At 38.7% G+C, this 15008-nt stretch overlaps 1 protein-coding gene across 2 annotated transcripts in view; it reads right to left on the bottom strand.

The window, feature by feature from the left end:
* Window positions 1–15008, bottom strand: part of PDE11A (phosphodiesterase 11A) — a 126797-nt gene that overhangs the window by 33588 nt on the left and 78201 nt on the right. For both annotated transcript variants that reach the window (XM_017833980.1, XM_017833969.1), the window contains exons 11-14: window positions 8658–8804; window positions 8447–8554; window positions 3164–3273; window positions 326–416 (exon numbers count right to left, since the gene is read on the bottom strand). In XM_017833980.1, the coding sequence (XP_017689469.1) occupies window positions 326–416; window positions 3164–3273; window positions 8447–8554; window positions 8658–8804 (456 nt within the window). The remainder of the gene's footprint in view (window positions 1–325; window positions 417–3163; window positions 3274–8446; window positions 8555–8657; window positions 8805–15008) is intronic.

The following is a 15008-nucleotide window of genomic DNA, read 5'->3' as shown; positions in this document are numbered from 1 at the left end:
AATATGATACCTGTGGGGAAAGGTAAGAGTTGTTTCAGCTACCTATAAACCATGGAGCAGGATATATGTAAGAAGACTGAGAAAAGCTGACAGTATTATTAGGATATGTTCTCCTTGCCCCTCGCTGATTGAGACAAATATAATCTCTGGGCTCTATGATCAGCATTTGTAGTTGTTTAATTTTGTGCTAGTTGTGACCTTTGTGGTAACCAATAAATAATTCCTCAAGGAGAGGACATTAAAAAGGTACCATGTGTGGTATTTCCTTTCTCCTGCTGAAACTGCCCAACAGCTTACAGTGAGATTAATAGTAATGCTTTTGTACCTCACTTTGGAGAATCATGACAGCATGATTGAAATGGTGATGCTCCAAGGTAGCAGAGGTGCCATAGAGCTGAGCTAAGGCTGATCCACTCCTGAAACAGAACATGGGGAGTCAACAAATACTGCTCATCTGCTTACAAAGCAGGTTTCAGAAACAATTTAGTTACAAAAGCACGTAGCCACACTTCACCTCCATTTCAGTAACCACACCTAAGACAGTTGACAAGGTCAAGAATACTAATTTAAAGCCAGATACAAAGCATTTATGTTCCAGACTTTGCTAAATATCATCAGCTGACTAACAATTTTTCTTGAACTACAAGAAATTTTGCAACACAACTTTCAAAGTGCCTCAGCAACGGCAGAGGTGCACCATTGTGCAGTAAAGACACACAGTAACGTCCTTGATCTAGGATTGGCTCTTCCACTACTTTGTTTTTTTAATCCTTAATAGACATAAACACAATGGCTTACGATGGGCAATTAGAAACTCTTAAAATAAATCCCCAAAACACAACAACAAAAAAACAACTACAAATGCACTGAGGTCCTGTCAGTATGTAAAATCACACATTTTAAAAAATACTAAGGTAAACAAAAAAACACAAGTGAGAGCAGTGACTATAAAAGCAAAGTTTAGCATTGCTTCAGAATGTATTTTCTCACCATGTTTATTGTCTAAACCAAAATCAGATTCAAAATGCACAGAGCAGGTGGGTTTTCTAAGTTTCTAAGTTTTTCTAAGGATAAAAATCTATAGAATACAATTATAAAATTGTGAATCATTGGGAGGTGCAGAGAAAGGGACTGGATTGTCAGAATAGTCGCTGTTCACACTTCTGGGATCCAGCCTAAAGCAACAAGATGGGTTTTCTTTCCAAAGAAATGAGAATAAGAGATTATGCTAGAGACAGGAAGTCTCCGAGGAGCATATGCCATAAAACTGCACCATACTGATACTTAATTATCAGAAGCAGCTATATTAGAGAGAAGGATGTCCAGGAAACATTGTCCCTAGAGAATGTGATGCTGAGATATATAACAGAGCCATTTCAAACAACTGTGATATTGCCTCCATCATATACCTCTTGAACTTTCATCATACAGAACAGCAGTATCGAATACTGAAGATAAAACAGGAAAAAGTGATGCTTAAATTTACATCAGGTTAGAGGAATAAATCATAGTTGCTGTTATGAAAACTACAGCTTCTGTTTTCAGGGATATTTTATGCATGTGTGGTAATGTTTGTCTTTCATTAAATGTCTTCAGCAGTTTCTTTATGGAGTCATAAAATGGTAGCCTCCTCTTTGTACTCCATTGTCAAACAACAACTATAAGTGATAGCAGCCTAGCGCTGAAACCCTACACCTTTAACTGAGCCATCCCTCTGCACAAATGATGCTGTTGTGTAATGTTATAGTGGAGAATTGGTTAACTTAATCAGAGCCTAAAATGGCTAAGATGTAAATTTTAGGTCTCGTAAATTAGGAACATAAACATCAGTCAGCTGAGCTTCCTTCCCATTTGTCTCGTCTATTTTGATTCTCTTCAAGTCCACTGCAAAAAGGCATCTAGCAGTGCTTGGTAACCTTTGCACCATGAGCTCTGTCTTTTGAGCACTGCAATTGATTTTCCTTGCTATGGTGATTGAAGATCCAGACAGTGTCATTGTTTCATTGAGATTGTATGGCAACACCAATACGTCAGGAAATGGCAGCTTAGTGAACATCAGAAACATCAGTTTGAGTGATGTTCACTGAGACAGCTTGCCCCCCGAAATGCAGCAGCGTGTACATACACACATTGCAGCAGAGTATTTCTGCAAAAAGTAGGACAAAATAGGCTAATGAAGCATTACACTGTCTTTCAAATATCTTTGGACAACCATTTGACCACTACCCCATCACACTGGAGGATTAGCAGTAAAGCAGAACAGAAAAAGCTGCAAATGCACACTGGGATCTGCAGGACATATTCTGACTGTAGAGGACCTAGGGAGTGAAGAAAACCACATGGGATTTGAAGGAGTCTCTGTGTCTGACAGCTTTATTTCACAGCTTGGCCAGGATGTTGCCAGGGGACATTTTCTGTTGTCCTGCCTGTTCTCAGGGAACACTGATTTTGGAATTAATTTGAGCATGGTCAAAGGAGTTTCCTTACTACCACAGTAAGAAGTACCACCCTCAAAACTTCCTCAAGCCTGCTTCTACCTCACTGTGCCTGATGGCAGCAGCATGGACAGTAAAAATACACGCAAGTCAGGGCTGCTAAATCAGATCATAAGAACTTTGAATAAAATAAAATTCATTTTCAGAATTGAAAACAGTCTGTGGAGTAAGATTTCACATCAGTGAAGTATGAATCATACTTCATAAGCTAGGAATTACTTTATGTATGCTTGCTTATACTGGTGTGAAAGTTTTTGTGAAAGCATTATTTCAGTTTTACTTCTTTTATTTTCTTCTCAGTAAGGGAACAAGGTTTTACTCAATATCATGCATTCCAGTCAGTAAGAACAACCCAGATAGACAATTTAGATGTTTCCTGGGTTGAATACCAGAATCAATAATAGCTGAGCCTGAAAGGAACATCAAGTTTTGGCACCACATTTTAATATGTGGTGTCATTTCAACAGCCTGCTACAAAGGACAGGCCAGCAATTACCTAAAGGAACAGAGAATGATAAAGATGGATTGTCCCTCACTGCATACAGGAATAAGAATACTTGGCCTTGGCCTAGGAGGCTTGAAATTAATGCTTCATTCTTTATCCTGGTCACCTTTTGCTCTCCCATGGAAGAAAACCAAATTAAAATAGTAAGAATTAGAAAGCTTACTTGGCTTGGAAGGCATTGTTGGTTCCCCTGTGGTCAAGGTCGTGACATAAGCATCCCACAATCAAAGCTAAAATTTCAATTTCACTTAGAATCTCCTGGAATCCTGCAGTCTGAGAGCAGAAAAAAGATAGCAGCTGTAACTATCAGTAGCAAAAGGGATAAGTAATGTTAGTCCATCGAGCAACAGTCAACTTTGTTTTGATACCATGAACGTTTCAGTAAGGAGAAGATAAATGCTTTATTGTCATATTCTATTCCCTGCTGTATGTTAGATGGTTAGCAGAATAGATAACGTCCTTGGAGTGATCTGTTATTATCTCTTTGTTGCATTTTCAGCATGCCATTTCTCTGCTACCCAGAAGGCACTGAAGGCAAAAAGAGCTGAAAACAAACATCAGTAACTGCAGACTAAGATAGTAACTGGATTTTCTGATCAGAGAAATAAAAAAACCTCAAACTAAACTGATTCCATTTTGAAATTATTGTTCTGAGGAGTATTTAGTAGATTTCTTCAATTCTGAGATGACCACTTAGGTCAATCCCTACTGTCCGAGATAGCTGAGACATTAAATCAGAAGACCTATAAAAGAACCCACATACAATATACTCTATGAAACTGTTAGGAACTATTAAAAGATTTTTTTTTTACCTGGGACAATGAAGTGGCATGATTTAAAGAGGAAATGTCTCAAATGGCTTTTTTCTGCTGCAGATACCCACTTGAATTTGGGAGAGATTTTTGAAAACAGATGTAATGAAATTGCCTACAAGCAGCTCAGACTGTGTGAATGAGGGAGCTGATTCTAGAAACGTTTTTTTGCCACTATACTTCTCCTCATGGATACTTGCCATAACAGTCTTCCTGCCTGAACTGACTCATGTCAGAAAGGGAACACTATTGGTATTGCTAACCTCATGCATCCCGAACAGATCCTGTCTGGAGGAGGTGCTAGAGCCTGTGTAGGACACCACCCTGTCGGTGCTGTGCATCTTACCCATGGCAGAAACAACCTGGTTCTTCAACTCTTCAGAAGCAGAAGGGCATATTGCCTGCACAAAGTACTGGCTGAGCTGGAAAATCATAACACTTGTCTTTCCACAGTGCCAGTCTCCAAAGACACTTTTCAATTAGCCATATGACCTAGTCAGTATGAAAGGAAATTATATTCAAGAAATATAAAATACATTTATATTGGAGTACCAAATCAAGGCTGAACACTAACACCATCTGAGAAATCCCAAATCCCATTGATTTTCATTGGGGCATAATTTCACCCACTGGCAAGAAAAGGGTTTATGTGATACAGTGAGACTTGCTGTCCTTCCCCGGGTAGGAACTTAGGATCCACTCAGAAATGCCAGTCAATTGCAGCAATACTCTGAAAACTCTTCTATTCATCCCAAAGACCACGAATTCTACTTAAAGAAATGCACATTCAAATCCAAGTACCCTCTGTTTAGATAGTCTGAAATGTAGCTGCAGTTAATACTTAGGCAGGACAGGGAGCCAAGCTCCCCCAGGTGCTCAGGAATGCATTTCAGTAGGAATTGAGGAAGTGCAGAACAAAAAGGACAAAAGTGCTACAAAAGCTTTATAATTGCTTGAAGTTTACACATCAGAAAAGATGATGAAGTATGAGGAAAAAAAGATTAATTTTGTGTAGAATCCACTGGTGTACAGAATAACTTGAATATTAGGAAAGAGATTCTCCTGATTTCTAGCAGCATTGCTTTTTTTTTTTAGTTTCATTAACATGTACCCAGGCAGAGGAAATTCTCTAAAAAAATAGTAGTTTATCTCTTTATTTTTTTAAACATTGCTCTTGTATAACAAATAGTAATAAAGGTCTATCTTAAAAAGGGATTGAAAAATAGGTTTTTAACTGATGACATGCCGTATGTCATTTCAGTCTAGAAAAAATATTCATAGCTAAGTTAAAACAACTTAAAAAAGAAGTTCTATAATATAAAATTGATGTCGTAATAAATATTCTTTAGCATAACACAAGCTTTGATTAAACTCAAGGATTCAATCTGTATTGCAAATGCAGAAAAGCTGATTAAGGAATTTATTAACAGTAGCAATATCTCAAAAATAAATGCCACATTTTATTTAATGTAAAGTCTAGTCATTGCATATATGAAAGAAATATAGTATATGTCACTTAGTAAAAAACCATTTAATTTAAAACAATGTTACAGTAAGGGGATATCTTCTTTGAACATAATGCAAGAAAACAGGGGATTACATTTCCCCATTTTCTGAATTTACACAGAGAGGAAAAAAAAACATGGCTATAGATGATGGTGCAGTAAAATTTATTTTCACCAGAAAAGGAATGACCCATAACTCATGAGTGGCACAGTCTCCAGTGAGTTATAGAGGTCATTCTTTCATGTGAGGAAATGAATTGCATTCATTATACCTTGCCCCACATCTATATGTTTTGTTATTAGCACACCAGATGGGATTTTAATTTTGTATTGCTTACTTGTTCATTTTTACCCTTTGAAATAAGTATCAATGTTAACTGTGCTGGTAATGGCATTGATAACAAAGCTTGGGCTTGATCCTGTGGTTTACTCTCATGCAATGTCTTAAATTGTGGGAGCAGCCTTGATGCAGTGCTTGTCTCAGAATATCTGGACATCTGAAATACAGAACTATGGCTCGCAGAACTGTGCTTATAATTGTTCAGGAGAGACAAAATACATAGGAACATACTTTAGATATGCAAAAGGCTGAGTTCACTCGGAGTGAAACAATTGGTTTACTCTTTGTTAGATTTCTGTTGTTTGGCTTGTTCAAGCCAGCTGAATTTTCCTTCTACATCCAGTAAGAGTATGGTCAGGCCATTAGAGGCTACTGCATTACAGATTAGACAGTACTATGCTATGGTAAATTCTACCTGAAAATGCCCTAAATAGACCTGTTGGATTATACTTGTGGTGCAGTCTATATTGCTGACTCTCATGGAGACATCAGAAATCAGGTGCAATAACTGCACAAAGCAGTGCTTTCTTGACCATCAGAGGCGGCCTCTAAAGCCCTTTAAAGGGCTTGTCAACGTATTTTCCCTTTTTCACAGTGCAAAAAGAAGACACATACTAACTCGGATGGTATCCCCAAGACAAATGCAGTAGGAGCAAGCCTTGTGCTGTTACTGGTCTCTTGACTCTCTTTTGTGTCTTTTTTTTCCCCACAAGATCAGTCAGACCAAACAGAACACACACCTGAACTTATTCTGTCCTCAGCCAGAGACAGAGCAAAGCGGGGTGGGATGTGTGGCTATGTTGTGAGCACATGCATCTGAATTGCTCAGTTTATTACCAGGAGTGAGGGCAATGAAATGAACTTGGCTTGAAAATGCCAGATCACATCCCACATACAGTTGCATCCCTGTGCTGACTGCAAAAAGGATCCTGAAATTATGCTGTGAGAACCACAACCAAAGCAGTTTATAGTGGAAGCCTGGCAGGCTGCAGGAGCAGCAGGGATGCGCTCTCTCCCTGCTGGCTGCCAATGCGGACACCTCTAGGCGAGATGGAAGTGACTGGTGAGAGAGCGCGTTTCCCAGCGAAAAGAGCAGCGTGCCGCAAACCTGGCCTTGGAGCTCCACCTAGGGGTCTCACCGGTGAGGCTGGGGGGCTCCTCACCCCGGGCAGCGTCTGGCAGAAATTACTGTAACTCACACCGAACGGCGCTGCCCGCCTTTGCCTTACTCATCAGAGTAAAACGCTTTTCATTTTTCTAAAGCTGAAAAAAAAAGGTGCATGTCAAATTTATAGAACTCTAAAAACAACCGACACCCGTGCCTTCCGACCAGATTTCATTAGAGAGCGTCAGAAAGTGCCTGCTGAAACAACGTTAGTTCTGCTCAGCTGAACAGCCCTGCGCCCAGAAGAAGATGTGACCGTTCTCCCTTGTTGAACGTCTCCATTTCCTTTGTCTCGTGGTGTACGGTACAGCTTTGCTACACCTCCATAAGCACTCACAGAAACAAAGCCACACAGACGGGTTTGGACCAAGCACTAGACCAACATCTACCTGCTAGGGGACGTCAGACTTGGTTTTTTTCTTGCCCAACAAAGTTCTGGCACACAGACAATGCCAAACAGAGGAGAACAGCCAGGAACCCACACACAGGACAGTTGTGCCTTGTGAGCAGGAAAAAGGCCACTGACTGACTCAAATCCATGTAACAGTGCACTGACCTGTGCTGGGAATGGCACAGGCTGTGGAGTCTCCCTCTCTACAGAGTTCAAATCCTAAGTGCACTGCAGAGACCAGTCAGCAACAAGAACATAGGTATTCATGGAACAAAAATTAGAGAGCAAGCACACAACATCTCAGATAAATAAATACTTGCACAAATGCTACAAATATGGCCAAGTTAATGTTCACAATAGATTAGGCATTAAAACTGAACACAAAGAAAAAATTTTAAAAACTTGAATGTTTATCGGAAAATAAGGCAAACCCAAAATGTAAAGTACAGCAAAAAAGTGTTTTGTGCTCACAGACATGTTGCTTCTCTTTCACCATATTAACTAGAACATTAAATATGCAGGATCACTGAGGTTTTTACTGATGCATTTACAAGAATTAACTAGCCAAGCATGGGTTATTTCACACAGTGACGTTGCTGTGGGGTAGGGAGAGAGAGCAATTATACTTGTTCTAGTATACTAGCAGTGGTACTTTCAACAGAATTTACTTGTATGCTGAAAGGAGCTACAGGTACTGATGGAGATACATGTTAATAAAACCCCTAAGCGTTAATGATGTCCAGTGGAGACATGGGATTCACTTAGATCACTGTGCTGGAAGTTAACTTTGAAATGCTTTTAGGCAATACCTTCTACAACTATTTAGATGAAGCTGGATAAGGAGGTAATAAATATCAACATCATAAATACTTTGGGATTCTAATCTTCTTTGGTTTTGTACTTTCCAATTTAAGAGTCTGAAATAAATGTCAAATCAAAGGGTTCCAAAAGAAAAACATTTTGTAAGATCAAGATGTATAATAACAAGCTCACTCCAAGAATGCCATCTGTTTTCAGTCACTTTAATGTGCTTATGATACCACTGTCACTAAAACACTATAGGGTTTTGCCAAATATGCGATGCCTTAAGTTGAACAAGTTCTGTGTGCTTTGCTATTGGAAATGAGTAGCATAATAACCAGAAAAGAACTGAATGCTGGAAAATGTTTAGACATGTAAGGCAATGCGGCAGTAAAAGCTCTTACGGGATTACGTCTGGAGCTGGATACTTACGGTTAACATGGCAAACATTAGCTGGCAGACATTGAAAGCATGCCTCCAGTTGTGATACAAAACCATCCGATAATTCTTCCTAACCGTCAAAAGCCACCTACACAGCGTCTGAAATTAAAAGTACAATTTGTATCAGGGCTACTAAATGTGTACAAATGGACAGAGCAGTGCCAGAACAAAAGCAGCAGATATCCGCAGCGCAGATGGTTACCTCGTAGTCAATTTTAAATTTCTGAACCATTCCAAGTTCCATGAACATCCGCAGGGCTGCAGTAATCATGGCATCCACATCAAGTGAGAAGTCATCAAAATGGATATTGTCAATGCCAAGCTCTGACACCAGAGGGATGTTTGCTGCCTGAAAATGCCAAAGGGAAATTTCCGATTCAAAACTTCGGTCTTTTTTTCCGTGTCACTCTTACAAGAAACAATCCGTACATCAGTTCTGACCTGTCAATACATCCTCTGCTTGATTCAAATGCCGAGCAGTAAAAGTCTTCATCTGAGAAATACAAACGTGTCAAGCTAACAGAGTGTGGAAAGAGTGGGAAGGAGAAGAACCTGCTATGAGCAGAAAATATGTTCACCATCACAACTGGAGCCCAGATACAGGGCTTAGACTGAAAGCTGACCACTTTACAGCTACTGCAGTAACACAATATATTCCAATGCAAATTACAGTGCTGTAATGCAAGAAACATCTGGATAGCCAGCAGCTGGGAGTTTTAATTGCTACCATTTAGAATTGCAAAGCAAATATACTGCTCTGCAGAATTTCTTCATCCAAATGTCTTTACAACCACAAGTATACAAGTGCCCTCTGCTTTATTCTCTTCACTACACGTACATAGAACCGAAAGAAGAGCAATACAAAATATGTCTAGCAGAAGTATTTTCTAAAGTAAAATGAAAGAATTTTCAACATGCTGATTATGTAGTAAGTCAATATAGCAACAGCAAAAGCCTTACATTTTGCTGTCTATGTAACAGGGACTTTTATTCTGTTTGTAAGAGAGGAATGAGCTTCTCATGAACACACAAACATACAGACAAGTGTGCCGGACTGGCTAATGCATACAGCACCTGCGTGAGCCAGGCAGAGGTGCTGACAACCCTCACGGGCTTCCTTGCCCTTCTTTACGCCCCTTCAGACTTGCCATTCATCTCCCTAGAGAGGGCAGGTGGAGGAGGATGCATTTGCTGAAGGAGCATCTGTTCCCTGTCTCCCACAGTGAGAAGGTGATGGGTCAGGTAGAAGCCTCACAAAGGCACTAGATCCAGCCCACAGGCTATGAGCTGGACAATGCTGAATTAGTTAAAATCACATGGACTCAGCTGGTATGGCACATTCAGCTACTCACTTGCATAAAATATCAATTAGTTCATGCAACTCTAAGTTCACCTTCACAGTTACAGATTCTGCATGACCATCTTATGGCTTCCTTCTTGAAAACTTGTGTTTTGAAATAGTGCACCCTAAGTACAACAATTGCTGACATGTAAAAAGCTTCTTCTGGTTGAAGAGAAAGTGCCACTTCAATAATTACTTTATGCAGAAATTAAGATGCTTTAGCTACACTACACAAGAGAAGATGGTGTAAGCCTGTCATAAAATAGTATTAACATCGTGGGTTTAACTTATTTGCTAGCTAGAAGAAAAGTCTTTTTAGTTCAGTGCCCAGTAAAGCATGCCAGTACCACAAAAAGTCATGGCACTATACCAGTGTGTTTAACTGATATAGGAAATACAACAAACCCAGCAAGTCAAGTGTCATCCCAGGACACAGCTGAAGAACCACTGGAGCATGCAGGCAGAGATGTCAGTTCTGTTAACCGCACACTTCTTCGTCTGCTAGCATAATTATCCCGGTTGAATCAGTTCAGCATCTTTTTTTAAGGATTACTGAAAAATCTGAAATACTTCTAGATGATCCTAACAGGAGTTACACCTTAATACTCTTTAAGATTTGTCTGAAAAACTATGTATATACTTCTGAGGTAAAGAAAGAAAGAAAATATGGTTAGGTGTGAAGCAGGAAAGCTGACCTGGAGACTGTGCTGTCCAGACCTTACAAAAATTGTGACTTTTATCATTCAGTTATTCTTCAGAGCTGTGGGGGATACTCAAGATGCACAATAATATTTAGTCTATGAATACACTCACTGCATAAAAATAGACTCGCTATAAAATGTCTTTGAGGGAAGAAACACATTTTTACACCTTATACTCCTTTGTTCCTTAGTGAAAAGTTTAAATAACAAAGATTCTAAAACAGAAGCACTTGATTGTCAGCAGACCTTCTTGAAATTGTTTTATCAAAACTATCTTTACAAACCTACTGTTGCATTTTCATTAACTTTGAAGTGGGGTCTGATCAAAATTTTCACTTTTTTGGCATCTTAAAGGAAAACAGATCTTTTCCTTGCAATTTTTTACTGGAAACCAACGCTGTTACCAGCCCGTTACAATTCAAGAGGGAACACCTGAAGCAGTTGCTCAACTAAAATTGTTTTTCCATTTGTCAAACACTGGAGAAATAACAATATATTCCAAACCTATTGCAAACTGAACAACAGGATATTAATAAAACAAGTCAAACCCAATTTCTTCCCACGTCAGTCTGAAACTTTTATGTATTTATGAGGTTTTACATTCCTAAATTTATCAGGAGTGCCATAATCCAGAATAACTGCTGAATTAATAGCCAGGAGATAACAATTGTAAAAAAGAACCATTTGCTTTAAAAGAGCAATAAAGGAAACAACAGAATTATGAGTGTAGAGACTAATTTGAATAATGTTAAAAAAAATATATTGTGGGGCTGCAGCAACATTCTGGCTGCACCTGGCATTGATTACCCTCAGCTTCTTAGGCAAGAAATGCAGAAGTCTGGGTTTATAGGAGAGCAGTCATTAAAACTTCATTATTTTAATTACAGAGATATAAAAAATATTAATAATACAGAATATTAAAACATATTCACCCCTGAAATTTTGCTGTACTGCAGGAAAAATTCCAGTGGATTTCTTAAAATAAACAGCAATAACAACACTCTCTTTCAGGAGAACAGAGAGGATGAAAGTACCATGACAGCAAGAGAAAGGGGCAGGCAATTAAAATTCCAAGTTACAGTGAAATTATTTTTTAAAGCACCCCAGTGTTTTAGAATCACTTAAAAGGTTTACTTCCTTTTGAGCATTTTGAAGTTCAATTTCCCCTTTCTAAAAACAATTAAGAACATTATACCCTGAAATCTTTTTACGCTGAGAATCAAGCAATTTCAATGCTCTTCGTCCTTGAGAAAAATTCACATGACTCTTCTGTGAGCTTACAGTAAATTAAAACTGGGTGTGCTTCCTCTGGTCACATTTCCATACTCCAGTACTAAACCAAAAATTTGTCTTCAAAGGAATCGAGAACACAAGTTTGGCTGAATACACGGAAGGCAAATGGTCTTGCCTGATGAGGTGCAAACTCAGCAGCTGCCACACTGGGAAGCTATCATCACTTGTAGGCAGCTTAAACAGAGGATGTCATTCCTCCAAATGAGACCATAAACATGAGGTCTGTGTCTACTCCATACTCAGGAGTGCGTGGTTCAGGGTGGAATGAATACAGGAAGGAGGAAAAGAGCCTTTGTACTCAAATCAGATTGGAGACAGACTCTTCTTGCCCCACTGCTCTTTGCTATCATGTAAATTGTATCACAGCCTGCTCACTACATGTAAACAGGTAGGAGACAAGCAAATGCAAAAGGGCCATATGTCATTAATGAGCATTTTACTTCAAAATACATGGAACACCAAAGTGGCTTCCACCATAAAGTCACAATTCTGGCCACTACAAAAGACAGCCCATGGGAATAGAAAAATAACATTTCTGGTTCCGTATTAATACATGTTTGGGCTGCTGTGGATGAATAAAACCTAAGAAGGAAAATGTAAGGAAACTAAAGTCAAATATTTAGGGAAACTTTGAAAGGCTGAACACTTGAAAAAAAAGCTACTAGTACATCTACTAGTAGGTGTACTACTTACACCTTAGTGCTGCTGAAGACAATTATTTCACAGTTTTAGAATTATGTATAAAACATGTTCTATAGAACAGGTTCTTTATATTGTTAGCATGCAACTACATAACAAAGATAAGTATTCATTAATACTCATTTTTCTTCTCAGCAGTGTGTTTAAATGTATGTCAGAAAAATGCAGTATAATATGCACACAGACATACACAGAGTGTTTAACAACATTCTTGCTGTAAGGGTGAATAAAGTGACTGCAATCAATCAGCAGAAGCAAAAGCGGACTCTTCTGCTGTTCTTACTAAACAGATTTCCTGAATGAGACAGAGATTTTACATTCAGTTTGGTTAATGTTACTGCAAATTGCTTTCCCTTTAATCCTGCTTTCAGTTTCTGACATGCAACACACAAGTACCTTAATAATGGCCAATACTGCTATGAGAAAACATATGCAAACCATACATCAAATGTTCTCTTACATGTGAACTTCAAATCGGTTTATAGTTATAAACAGTAAAAGAACGATCCCTTGGAGATGGGTGAAAGTAAAGGGGACAAACTTCCTATCCTGAGTAACTTCCAGGTGTAATAGCTGCTATAAGCTCATGATAGGTGTCTTGCTACATTACCAGTCCTTCCAAACAGGGAAGAAACTTTATGGATTTCCCTAGTGATCCACATAGTTTTGCAACCAAACTTCCCGTGAGAGTTGAAACACTAGTTTTCACTATGTGAAAGCTATATTAAGCTAAAAACCTTCTCGTTCAGCTAGTTAGATGTATTGCCAGTGGAGACCAGTGGACAGGTCACATGCTGCCAGCATAAAAAACAGTCAGAGGGAGATAACTCCTTATGTAGGGAAAAACTGTATCATGTCAGGAATAAATACGAAATCACAATCAGGATATTTAATAACCTCCTATAGCAGAATTTGATTATGAGGCAGTCTGGGTCAGTGGTGGGAAGAGGGCAATTTTAAGGCAATAATTACATTTTGTCTCGTCTTGCTATAACACTCTTATTCAATTCTTATTTCCTACAAATTGGCACACACTGATAGACAGCTTAAGTTGTTTCTTAAATAGAAGATACCTACAGCTCAAGGGTCTGATCACAATTAACTTATTCAGCATGTTATATGAAACAGTTTTTAGATCACATTTGATAGTAAGAGCACAGAAAAAATGTGATTTCACAGATTGACAGGGAAGGCTTACTGCAGACTGGGGATGGTGTCTCTCTGCCCTTCACAATGCTGAGTTAGCACCTCTTTTCCAATGACCAACTGAAGCAGAAGCAGGACAGTAGCATTTAAAGGAAACTTTACAGTATTTACAGTAAAGGGGAGTGGGCGTGGAAGAGGCAAAGTGTGCATGCATATTTTCCTCTTGATTTTAATTCTAATAATTCTCTAACGTGATCATCACAGTAGCATTGCTGCTGCCTTCAATAGTGAAATTGCCCAGAAACACAGACTCATTTATGTTGGAAAGGAGCTTTTGAGACCAGCCCGTCCTATGCCCTTGCTCAAGACAGGTCAAAATCCCAGATTAATTTACCCTTCAACAACTTGCACCAAATTCCAATTCTCTGAATGAGACAGAAGTGGGTCTTTGGAGTCCTCTGAAGGCAGTTGGATGTAAACATGACATAAGGAGACCTCATGCTGCCACATAAACATGCTCTGCCACTCAGATCTACCAGATGACTCCTTGCTTCGATGTTCCAGTCTCTGTGAATGTTTTACATCTGAACAGGTGTTGAATAAAAGACATCCTGGAACAGGTTTTGCGTATTTTAAGCCTCTTCAGAGTAACCCAACAGATTAACAGAGGGTTGCAATTGTGAAATCAAACGCCCAAACTGTGCCCAAAATCCCACAGTAGATGTCTGAGCCATTTGCTGGAAAAGGTCATTCCTTGCTTTAGTCAAGGTTTTACATGTGTAAACCAAGAATAATGCTGTTCTGGTATCCAGCTTCAAAATCTGCAGTCAAAGCACGTATACGTGGTGCAACTGCTCCATCTTCAACTGGCAAATTAATAGTGCAACATGTAATTAAGACATGAAATGTGGAACAAAGAAAGCTGAATTTAGTCTTGTTTCAGAAAGTTGTATTTGGTTTGATCATTTACCAACATAACTACTTAGTATGAATATTGGTATTTATTTTAATTAAAAGAGAAATTTCATGGCATTAAGAAAGCTATTTATTCTCCTCCTTCTATTAGAACAAAACAATAGCCATTAAGCAGTACAGCACTATCAAATATAGTATTTAGGATATTTTTTTATTATTATTACAATGTACCATGGGCTTAGGACAAAAATATGGTATTTACTTTCTGCTTTTGGGATAAACCTGTATGTACCTAAGGAAAGGATTTGTCTTCTTATAATTTTCATTTTAAAAGGGCAAGGGAAGGTATGTCATTACAGTATTACACATCCTATTTTCAATGGTAGGCCCAGAATTATAGCTAAAAAGCAGAAAGCATACTGAATTTTTCTAATAAGTCAATCATTCCTGTCTGAAC

This window comes from Lepidothrix coronata, unplaced genomic scaffold (genome assembly GCF_001604755.1).
Source record: "Lepidothrix coronata isolate B3197 unplaced genomic scaffold, Lepidothrix_coronata-1.0 Scaffold7, whole genome shotgun sequence".
Classification (NCBI taxonomy): domain Eukaryota; kingdom Metazoa; phylum Chordata; class Aves; order Passeriformes; family Pipridae; genus Lepidothrix; species Lepidothrix coronata.
This window is presented reverse-complemented; position numbering and strand designations above follow the sequence as displayed.